Here is a 12,645-nt window from a genome sequence, read left to right on the forward strand (position 1 = left end):
CACCGTGAGACTTTGAAATTTGTGGTAGTACCCATTGGCAATCCCTTGGTAATCCTGGGGATCCATGGTTGACCTATTGAAGCCCATATATAAACTGGGAGCACAGAACTGTGACTTTTACAGATGGATTTTACCAAGCTCCTACAGCAGAGATGATTGCACATGCAGGGGTTGGAAGGGCAGCAATCGCCTCACCATGCCCTTACTTACCACAGTTAGAAGGCTTGCCTGCTCAATACCAAGAATGTGCTGATGTTTTTGGGGAGATGGAAGCAGATCAGTTACCCCCCCACCGGAAAACTGACTGTGCAATAGAGTTGGTCCCTAATGCTCAATTGCCCAAGCCAAAAATTTATCCGATGACTCAGAAGGAGCTTGAGGCATTACGGGACTTCATTGACAAAAATCTGTCAAGGGGGGTTATTGAACCTGCTAATTCCCCAGTTGGGGCCCCTGTGTTATTCCGGGAAAAGAAAGATGGCACGCTTAGACTCTGTACGGACTATTGAGGGTTAAATTTCATCTCTATTGTCAGCAAGTACCCTCTACCTGTCATGAAGGACATGTTAGCTCATTTGTCAAAGGGCAAGATTTTCTCCAAGCTCGATCTTCACAAAGCCTATTTCCACATTCGCATAAAAGCTGGAGATGAGTGGAAAACTGCTTTTAATCACCCACTAGGATCATTTCAGTACAAAGTCCTCCCTTTTGGGTTAGCAGGGGCACCTGGAGTCTTCATGCAGTTGATTAATGAAGTTTTACATTATCATTTATTTAACGGGGTCCTGGTTTATTTCGATGATGTTCTCATTTACACTGAAACCGAGGAGGAACACGAACGCCTCCCCAGACAGGTGTTACACAAACTTAGAGATGCCAAACTCTATGCCAAACTTTCCAAATGTGAATTTCACAAAACCCAACTTGACTATCTGGGCTATCGAGTGTCTGACAAGGGTATAGAAATGGACCCTGCAAAAATTCAGGCCATTCTAAGTTGGGAACGTCCCCGCACCCGGAGGCAATTACAAAGTTTCCTAGGGTTCAGTAATTATTATCGCCAATTTATCCAGGGGTTTGCTAAGATTGCCTTGCCCCCCACTGATTTACTCTGTACCAAGGGCTTGGGGGAGACATGCAAAGTAAAACACCCTGGGGCAGTGCTGAATTGGATGCCTGAATGCCAGGCAGCATTTGAGAAGTTGAAAACCCTTTTCACTGCTGAGCCTATTTTACAGCACCCCAATCCTGAACGCCCCTTTGTGGTCCAGGTTGATGCTTCTGGCTCCTCAGTTGGGGCTATTTTGTTAAGAGGGATCCTGAAAATCACTTAAAACCATGCGCTTATCTGTCCAGGAAATTTTCTGAAACCGAACACCATTGGCATGTTTGGGAAAAGGAGGCGTTTGCTGTAAAAGCCACTTTGGAAACCTGGCGGCACCTCCTTGAAAGCGCTAAATGCCCTTTCGAGGTTTGGACCGATCACAGGAATTTGGAAGCCCTCCACACCCCATGGCATCTCAGCCCTAAACAAATTCACTGGGCTCAGTTTTTCAGTCGCTTTAACTTCCAGTTAAAATTTATTCTGGGAAAGAAAAACTTTCTGGCCGATGCTTTGTCAGGTTTACCTCAGGACCTTGACCAGATAGCAGATGTGGTTGGCACTGTTCTCACTGAACCACAACTGGGCTTGATTGCTGTCACTCGGAGCCAGACCCGTGCGCAGTCAACCCCGCCCCCAGCCCAGTCTGGGAAGCGGAAGGTGCAAGTTCCTTGTCAGTTACAGAAGGACTTTCTTCAGGCACTGAAATCTGACACTTGGTTGCTAGCTAATTAAGACAATATTTCTTTTGAAAACGGTCTGGCATGGGTGGAACATCGCCTTTCTAGTCGACAATTATAATATTGATAGCCATAAATTTTATTATAAATAGCTTTAAATAGTTATTTAAAGTCTCTATATGTTTTCTTCATATTATAAATTGTATTTTTGGATTTTTACAGCAGTGATGATATTTGTATCTCATGCTGGTCAAAGACCGTATTAGCGTTTTGTTGTTACCAATTTACAGCAAAATATAAATAATTAACCAGAGCAGTTCAAGCCACTTATTAGACTTTGTATTGCACTGAATATCAGGATGTATTAGATGTTCACATTTACGTGAAATTACAAGACACAAATTACAATAATTTGGATACCCTCAAGCAGTTGATGTGATGTGAAGTTAATGTCTGAAAATTAATCTCTGATCTGAAGTTAATGTCTGAACTGAGCTCTTGTATTTCTTTTGAGCCAGCTCTTTCTTCCAAGTTATTCTCCAACCAGCTCTTGCCAAAGATGGAAGAAGCTTCTGTTCCAGTGCAATTTCTGCACAGAAACCTTTCTGGTTTCGGCAAGTAACAGGTGGCTCTTTGCTTTGACAGACAGCCATGTTACCTCCATGGCACAAATCTCTTTACTGATGAGATCTGAGTCACCTCACATAGGCCTTGACATTAACTCATTTTGTCAAAAAATAAAGGCTTGCCCAACAGTATCACCCAGATTCAGAAGAAACTCACCTGTTCTGAAATGAATTTAAGGTTACTGTAAACTCCGGGGAAAACTATTAAACCATATGCTAAAATCAGCTGTTACATAGTGCTAGAATAATACAATTGATGATATCCCTATGTATATATTATAAAACCATACAGAATCTATTTCGGTGCAATTGACTACCATATAATTGAGTAAGATTGTACCAGATGCAAACTAGTAAGTGCTTTAAGCACATATCTAACAGCTACTTCTCTCTTTTTTTACTTTCTTTTTTAATCTAGAGTAGTGAGAGGGAACCCAATCTGGATTTGGAATCCAATTAAGGGAACGAAGGGTGTGTTAATGATATGCACCCTTCTGCATTTTCAGCCCAGATCTAGCCCAGCACATAGGCAACTTATATTGCCAAAACTATTACTTTCAATATTTTTCCATGAGTACATAAAGGGACCCCTCAGTCATGGAAACAAGTTATTCAGAGAATCTTTTGGTAGGCCTTAAATCTCCCAAGGTATCAACCAAAGTCACACATGGTTCTTATCTAATTTTCAAGAGATACTGATTTGATTTCTTAAGCACACTGTTCTTCCCATCAGTGTAAGAAGCAACACAGCTGAAATCTATATTACAAAGCTAAAGAGACCAGGAGATAGCACTTTTGCATGCTAAGAAGCACATCCATCACTTGGGAACTTCAGGGTAACTTTTCTTTTCTACGGGTCATCTGCACTTTCTAAAATAGAAATTAAAATGTGGGTAATATTATTAGTGCTGCCCTGAAGACTGCACTTCATAATGAGACACTCTGCACAGCCTTTGTTTTAGCAAAGTATCTCTCACTAGATTACAATCAAGTTACTTTCAGGAACGTATTATTTACCTTCACAATAGGCAGAGTCCCCTTGGACCGAGACATAACCACTTTTGCATTCGCAAGTAGCTCGTGTGTTCCAGTTTCTGCACTCTGAATTTTCACCACATCGGTGCCCTTGTGCACAAAAATTATGACCTGAAAAATGAAATGCATTCACTTTTGAATAAAACTGTAAATAATAAAAAGTTAAATGTTAAATTATCATTAATGCTAATTCATTTATTCATGTTAAGGCATCTGAAAATAGACTACTACTGATTAATGTATACATTTAACAGGGCACACAGACTTTCCTCCCCTGAGCATGCCATTTTCCTATATATTAAACTGATGTGACTTGTTTTTTCACATGTCCTTCAGTGACAGAAGGATCCCCTACCATTTTATTCTGGAATTCCTCACACTATTTTTAAGAAAAAAATCATAATGTAACTCAACCTCAGTTCACAGATCAGAGGGGGAAAATCAATTTGAAAGCCAAACTGATGCTGGGAAAGCATCTCGGGGGCTATTTGTAGACCCTGGATGAGACCTCACTTCCACGTGTGGGCCATCCCACTACAAGCAAGTCATGTCCAGCACCACACTTTCCCAGAGCCACAACTTTTTAAAAAAGTCTTATTACAGCAGGAGAGATCTTTCAGGAAGAAGTTGGAATATTGTGTGGCAGAAGGTTAGTTCGTGCTGTTCCAGACACAACCCAATTAGCATAGACCCTTGGGAGAAGATTTTTACAAGGAAGCATTCTCTTAATCTGACACTTGGGGGAAGAGAGGGAGGCAGGGAGTGAGGAATTTTACACAATAATTGTTTGTTACTCAGAAATAACTCTCTGAAAATGGTAACCTGAGCTGAACTCCAGAATGAAAAAGATAACACTTGAAGATAACATCCCGATGCTCTTGGCTCAGGCCAGATGGGAATAGGGAGCAATGAAATGCTGCAGGAACAACAGCCATTCAGTCATATGATTCAGGTCCAAAGACCCTTTTTGGACTCAACTCTCTGCTGCTGGAGAGAGAGAACCAGGATTGCCACAACCAACTGACCAATCCTAACTGGACCACAGTTGCCAAACCTTTGCTCATGAATTTTTAATTGACTACCTTAAGCAGTCCCCAGTCCCATCATGTTTTACTGTGCTTCAGTTTTACTGTTAACAGCGTAATCTTTTATTGTAAACTGCCCAGAGTCCCCTTTTGGGGAGAGATGGGCGGTGATAGAAATTGGAAAAATAAATAATAAATAAAAATAAATCTGGAAGGAAATTAGAGAGGGTAGAGAAGGAGTTACCCAGCTCTGCCCCTCTATTTCAGTTTGTCCACTTTTAAAGGCTAATTCTCCCTTTCTACCCATTCAAAGGAAAAGAAAAAAATCTGCTCCACCCTGCCTGCTTATCTGAGGGAAATCTAACTAGGTATTACATGTACAGTATATAGCACTGAGTATCTGATGCATCTTATTGAGTCATGTCTACGTGTATTAAGATATATTAATAGAATCCTTTCAGGATGGGCAGACATTAGAGGAGACCGATAGTCCTTCAGATAGCCAGGCCCTAGGCCATGAAGGGCTTTAAAGAAGATAACCAGCACCTTGAATTGCACCCAGAAGCCTACTCGTAACCATTGCAACTTACAGAGCAGAGGTGTTACATTACTGCCTGCACCACTGTACTCTGAATCAGCTGCAGCTTCTGAATGGTCTTCAGCTACTTCCATTGCAGTAGTCCATGCAAGAGGTCAGCAAAGCATAAATTACTATCTGGAGGGCAGCCCCATAAGATGAATCTGCAACTGTGAGTCCAGGAAGATCCCCAAATAGTGCACTATTCCCAAATAGAGAAGCGTAACCCCATTCAGAATTAGATAAGGAAAGACGCCAGAGGGTCCAAACACCCACAGCCATTTGGTCTTGCTAGGGTCAAGTTTCAGTCTATTCCCCCCACTTAGACCCCCACAACTGAATATTTCAGTATACTGATGAAACCTGACCCCAAATCAATGGATGAAGGCCAGCAGACCACCTCCTCCATTAACGAAGCCAAAATTACTGCATGGACCTGACCACATACCACTTCCCAGGAGGTCTTCACAAGCTACGAAGGGCATCGATCTACTAAATAGGAAAGGATCCTGTCCACTTCCTCAGGAGTTACAGACTCAAACCTGCCTCAGGTAACCACCCAAGACCACACTTCCATCACCTTGACAAGACTTATTCAGTTTTCTGTTCCCCTCTGTTAGCCACCCAGGAGCTTGGGGTCAAGGGAAGGAACTGTTCCCTCCTGAATCCCAGTCTATTTACTCTGGGGATCATTTTAAATTTTAAAAATCATCTCCTTGACCAATTCTATTGTAGTTACTGTAGTTATTGTAGTAGGCAGCACTGATTACCAACCCTTCTATTTTAGGGCCCTGAAATGAAAAGTAAAGGAGCCAAAACAAACTTGTTTCACTGATTTCAGTAAAAAAAAAAAAAAAGTGATTTTACCTGGATTTCAATTTTCTCTTTTGGTGAACAAGCTATCAAACACTGAGATATCATAGACATTTTTATTGGAATACTCTCAAAAGTGTATTAAATTTCTCACATCTAAGTTGCATACAAGTTTTCACATTATAGGAGTCACTGAAGAGCAGATAAAACTTTTACAATGTTGTCTTTTTTTTCCCTCTCTCTCTCTGACTAGACCTCTCTTACCCCAGCCCATGGATACCAGTGATGGAATAATTTAATAATGATTTTTTAAAAAATCCTTGAAATACATTTAGAGACTTTCAAACAGTGAATCTTACTGAAAAAGCATACATTCCAGGCCTTTGACCTCTTCAAATATTACAGCTAAATACTTCACAATCAAGGTTGCAGTGTAATTTTCCTATACTTGGCTTTCCTTTGATGAGGGCATCCTTATATCTTTATTACAATTGCTTCCACTAGATTAAATTTTGCTTTAAGTTATTTGACTGTGCAATGACCCATTTATCATTTTAAGCTAATTATAACAGTAATCAAATCCCATGCTTCAGGGAATAGGTAGACAATCTTATTTCACATTGGTGAAGAATATTTCAACTGGTCATGCCCATGTTCTCCTAAAGGTGTCACTCAAAGTAGACATAGGTTAATACCCCAAAAGATGGAAGAATTTAACAACTTGTCTACTCCTCCAAACTGTTCTGATTGCAATCTTATTTATTTGATTTACCCTGCCTTCATTTTTTGTCAGCTCAAGGCAGTGTACATACCTCCTACCTCCTGTTTCCACCACAACAACAATCCTGGGAGGTGGGTTGGGCTGAGAGAAAGCGACTGGCCCAAAGTGCCCAAAGTCACCCAGCCTGCTTTCATGCCTAAGGCAGGGCTAGAACTCACAGTCTCCTGGATTCTAGCCTAGCAACTTAGCCATTACACCAGACTGGCTCTCTTATGCACATTTACTCATGGATAAGTCAGACTTATTTTCAAGACTTACTTTCAAAGAAACAAGGACCTTATTAGGGTGGACATAGCTTTTCTCACATATAATCCAATTGTTTGATGCCCTGTCAAATTTCTTCTGGCCACCTCAGATAAAGAATCATGCAAAGAAACATCTATATGATGGCAGTAATGCACTGTTATTCAATACTTTGCATGACCACTATAACTCCAAACAAAGCTGTTGTGATAACAATAACATTTTATGGGAAACATTCTGAGTTATCAAGTATCTTTTCTTATGATTCCATACCTGAAGACAATCAAGAAAAGATTGTCTGGAACTACAAATGTCTAGCTACTATGTGTGAATAGCCCCTGACAGAGGCAGTACTTTGTTTAGCTTACCCTACTATCTTCATGTGTACTACATATCATTTGCTATAGAAATATCCAATAATAGAGGCCGTTTTCAATTTGTTAATGTACTTTCTATCTTACTTTAGCTGTGTGCTGCCTGTTTCCAAAGACTCTGAGCAGCTAACAATACAACACATTTATTCATTCATTCATTCATTCATTCATTCATTCATTCATTCATTCAACACATTTAAGAACTGAACAGGATAATTCAAAGAACTAGAACAGGACTCTGGTCAACTGGATCTAAAGGTTATGAAAAGAACCTTTCCAACACAAAAATAAATACCCCATCCCAAATAAGTTCCAACAGCATTGAAAGGGACAAAGAAAAAAATACATATGCACACACAGTCATGTGTCTGCCTATGCAGCCCCATATTCATAACACGCATTCCTCCTGAGCTAGTTGGAAAAGCCAGATCTCAACTGTTCTCTTGAAACCCAGGAAGGAAGGGGTAGACCAGATCTCCATTGAGAATGAGTTCCAAAGCATATGGCATCTACTGAAAATACTTGTTTTCCTAGGTCATAGGATGAAATGCAAATTTAATCAGCATTCAGAACTGGTGAGCTGCACCTGTGTTACAAAACAGAGCCAACTGAATAGCTTCAAAATTGTCAGCCTTCCTAGGTAAATCAGAGAGGAAACACAGCAAGATCAGTTAATTCTGATTTGTACTTTCAGACTTGCAAGAGTCTGTTAATGTGCAATAAAGTAGAATTAGCTCATCTTGTTGTGTTCCTGTTTGGTTTACCTGGGAGGGCTGTCAATTCCTCAAGCTAATTAAAATTCACATCATTAAGTGTCCTAAAATTTCTTCAGTCAAATCATGCCCATAATGACTGGGAAAAGATTTTAATATTACAGCATGTGTTTTGAAAGCTGAATATCATAGGTTCACTCTGACCTCCATAAAAAAGACTCTTCTCTAAAATCCTAGAAAATGTTTCTCAGTTTGACTCACTAACTATATTCTCAATATCACCCTAAATCACAGTAAGCTTCAGGCACAGGCACCACACTTCCTTTATTCTTCTCCATGTAGCTGGAAAGAAAAGTCCAGAAGATTTGCTTTTGTTTAATTACTGTCTTTAGTATCATCTGAGGAACAAACTGTGATTAACACCATGGTCAGTTTACAACAGGCAACTTCAGTAATGTGGCTTCAGGAGCTGGTTCACTGAAACTAACCGCAGTTAAACAACACTTGGTAAACTGTGGTTAATTAAAAGAGGAAGAAAATCCTTCCAAACTCTTATCCTCACCCTTGCGAAATGGAGGCTGAAGCCATGAGGCTGGAGGCAATGAAGTTCAGTTCCTACACCTCTTGTTAAATGATGCATTTATATCAGAAATGAGTGTGATCTTTATAAGACAGCAGGACTGCTCTTATTTCCAAAATCTAAACTCCAAAGCTTAGAATTCCAAAGTCAAATTTTTGAAAATGCTTCTATAGTTATAATATGAACAGAGAAACTTAATAAAATCATATTGGTATTGCAGTTTCTGTCATGGAAGTGTAACACAAGAACATTTAAAGGATTCATCAGAGGTCACTAGAACTGTAATTATTTTTTTCTTTCCTAAAAACGGGGAAAAAACATCACAAACCTATCTTTCTTGGGGTCTCAGATACATCTTCAGAACAAAAGTTTCAGTTTATACATTTGCATGTCATTCTGACAGATATCTGACAGATTTAAAAGTTCATGCACAATATTTGTACTTAAATAGCTGTTCCTGAGAAAAAAATATTATGTCTGAAAGAATTCTTTGTAAATATGTAATCCCCATTCCTTGCAGCAGAGTGACTAAATTCATCATTCTCAACATCTATCTAACATTTAATAAAAGTTAAGTTGTAGAAGTAATTCAAGTCCCACAGCAATTCACTAGATTTTGTAATTCCCACATCAGTTTGCCAGAATTTTCCATCTATTTTCTAGAAACAATCCAGGCTTAGGGCTAAATTCAGAAAGATGAGAACTCTGCTCCCTGAAGTGCCTCCTGAAGCAGCTGCTGAAAGAAATTATAAATCTCTTTTATGTAAGTAAATTATAAGGATTAACAGAGGCATATTATTAATACCCTCTCGCTGCATTTTTTCATATAGACAGTAACACAATCCTATTAATAACTGTTCAAAAATAAGTCCCATTTTAAAGAAGAGATTTCATCTATAGGTAACCACACTATATCAACTGATATGAAAGTAAATCTCAGTGATATCAATGAAAGTTACTTCTGAGCAGTCTGTAAAACACAAACTGCAGATCAATAGGTATGTATTTAAATTAACTACCGGCTTAATCAAAAGTGAGACAAAATAATCTAATCTACGTTACTTCAAAATATTTGATTCTGACATAATTATTATTTATTTTTCATGTACAGAGGTTATTCAGTAATCTTTATTTGTAGGGTTTGGCAGTGCATTGGAAACAGAATAGCATTACACAGAATGATGTGGTGAAATTTGTAAGAAAAATCATCACATTCATGTCACTCATCATCATACATACTCCAGTCACCAATTATGGCAACAGTGACAAATCACAAAACCTGCTCAAGTTACCATGAAGGAATTATTGCATTCTTCTATATTCTCAATTATTTTAGTTTTTAAAAATAACAAAAAGAGAATTAACTGCAGCAATAATTTGCTATGAATTTGAATACTTGTAATCATTGTACATCATGTTTATATGCAGATATACAAGGTTTTACAAAGTGAGAGGTTTGATCATTATGAATGTGCCACTTTCAGATAGGTTTGGAAAAATTCTGGAAAATCCTGCTGATGTAACACCAGCCTTGCACATGAGAGAGTCCTGAAGTCATGACTACAGTATTTGAAATACAGCTATAATAGGGCACATTGATTTTAAAAAATACCAGTGACAGTACTAAAAATAACACAGCTGGAAGAAATGCTATTAATAAGGAGCAATAAACATTTATTTTTTCATTGTCATATCTGATTCTATTAATTGGATGAGAGCATTAAAAATTACTACCAAATTGTTAACATCATGTAGGTGTTTTTCCTTGATTTGAACGAATAGGTTTCTTTTTTGTGTGAATTCAAGGTTAGGGTTTGGGTTTACTTTAAAATCCCTAAATGGCTTGGAATCTGGGTGTTTTAAGGACTACTTCCTTCCATATATCTTTCTTTATATGCTACAGACCCCACTGCTTTGTGATACAACCATGACAAACAATTACTAATAACCAGGTTTCTCCTGCAGTTAGCCTCCATCTGATAGAAATATTCTTCCTGCTGATATTAGATATGTGTCACTATTTTATTTATTTTAGCATTTGGATAAACATAGCTGTTTTAAAAAAAATCAGATTGTCCTGATATATGATCTTAGTAATGTTTCCTTGATGGCTCGTGTTTGAATACATTTCATAATTTGGTGATTCTTACACTCTTAAGTCTGCTGTTTTTAAGCCACCCTGAGTTTAGTTACTGGAAAAATTACAACTGCATGATTTGTTCAGCCAAGGCAGCAGTATTTGAAGGATTGGGATCAGAATTTGCAAGATTTGCAAACCTTCCAGAAGGCTTTCGGGGACAATCCAGAGATGTTATGATGTCACCAGAAGAGGCAGGGATCATTTTTTTTGCCATTTCTTATTTAAAGAGGGTAGAAATAGTAGCAGGGGTCTTCTGGGAGGCAAATCACTGTCATCACCATCATTACATGCACCCTCCAGTTTAAAATCACACCACTGAAATTCAGCTATTTTGTAACTTGATTTCAACGGTAAAATTTGGGGAATGCTGGGAAGTTGTATATGGCCCACAACCTGTGGATTGCCCAATTCTGCTGTATGGTCTTCCTTATCCTAAATGGAATAATAATGTTCTTTTCTAAGTCGGGCAGTCTGATTTTATATCTAGCAAGCTCCATTTAGACAAATAAGATCTGTTCAAAAAAACATCATAGAACCTGTAAATGTCCTAACAGCCAGGAAACACGCTGAGACAAGGAACTGGTCTCTAATATTTATTGCTAGTACTTAACAGGAATCCTAACAAACTGAAGAAGCGTGGGAAAACCCAGACATATAACCCCCAAGGGTTAAGGCGGTCCCGATCTGTGTCTCTTTGAATGGCTGACCAATTCCTCAGTGCTACGCATGCACTTGACAGTCTGGATGGGAGCCCCCTGCTCGCCATCCTTACTCATGACAGTAAAATTCTTCTACTCCAAATTCAACAAACCACTTAAAACCACTTAAACTGTCAAAAACAGGTGCCAGCATCCTACTTACCTTTACAAACACTGCAGCACTGATTCTCTGGGAAGACATGGTCATTTTCTGAGCAATTCAGTGGAGGACAGGTCTCTGTTACTTTTACTAAAATTCCATTCTGGAAATAAATAATGTTTCATAGTATGACATTGATTAAAACGAAAGTGACAAAGGAGGGTTACATAGTTCTCAGATTTATAGCATGATCGATCTTTACCAACAACCACTGAAAAGTGTCAGGCACTAAGCTAAACACATACCATAACATCAAAACCTTAATCTGCTTTGACATTTGTATTCCCAAAGTTTAAAAAGAGCATTACTCTTAAATTCAAGACTGCATAGCTTCTTATACTTTCTATAATCCATTTAACCATTTAACCATTTGCATGAATTAGTCTTCCATTGATTATTTGTTGTTTAAGATGCTATTGACCTTTAGTATTATTTGTTGCATTTTGAATGTACGTATTAACTCTTTTGTTCAAATTTATTGGACAGATTATAGAAAAAAATATCAAGGCTTTGTTTTTAGGTTGATTATATAATAATGCTTTAAAGTGCAATAAATGTACAAAATGATTATTTGCCCATTTAATGAATGGATAGATGGCTAGAGAGACAGACAGACAGTCAGACAGACAGAGAGGCATTCAAATACCAAATCAGTATTATCATCAAGTTTCAAATAAAACTCCATTATGTTTAGGACTGGTAGCATCCTACCTCTGGAATATTTCCTTCTGCCATTGGAAATTCTGTCCTAGATTTCATATCTTTGTGTGTTTTGCACTATGAATGGCACTATTTCAGTTCTGTCAGTCATATTGCAATAAATTCTCAGAGCAAGAATGCAGAGAATGTAAACATGCAACTGCCACAAATGACACTGTGAGAAATGGAAAGGAAGGAGCCCATCATACAGGGATAGAAACAGGCAAAGAGGGAACTGTATTTGAATTAAATGGGTTCTAAATCAACCTCCTGTTACTCAGTGATTATCAGCTGTTTGTAATGGTTACAGTTATTGAGTTACAATTAAAAAATTGTCTGGTTCCAGTTCTGGAAAGCTTCAGGAAAGTGTGTGCTTGCCTTCAAGGGCCTGATCATATA

General features: G+C 38.4%; 1 protein-coding gene across 2 annotated transcripts in view; it reads right to left on the reverse strand.

Moving 5' to 3' along the window:
* The window catches only part of NELL1 (neural EGFL like 1), a 545,320-nt gene that overhangs the window by 314,563 nt on the left and 218,112 nt on the right, over nt 1-12,645 (reverse strand). For both annotated transcript variants that reach the window (XM_063289567.1, XM_063289568.1), the window contains exons 11-12: nt 11,551-11,650; nt 3,426-3,554 (exon numbers count right to left, since the gene is read on the reverse strand). In XM_063289567.1, the coding sequence (XP_063145637.1) occupies nt 3,426-3,554; nt 11,551-11,650 (229 nt within the window). The remainder of the gene's footprint in view (nt 1-3,425; nt 3,555-11,550; nt 11,651-12,645) is intronic.

Source organism: Candoia aspera, chromosome 1 (assembly GCF_035149785.1).
Source record: "Candoia aspera isolate rCanAsp1 chromosome 1, rCanAsp1.hap2, whole genome shotgun sequence".
Lineage (NCBI taxonomy): Eukaryota > Metazoa > Chordata > Lepidosauria > Squamata > Boidae > Candoia > Candoia aspera.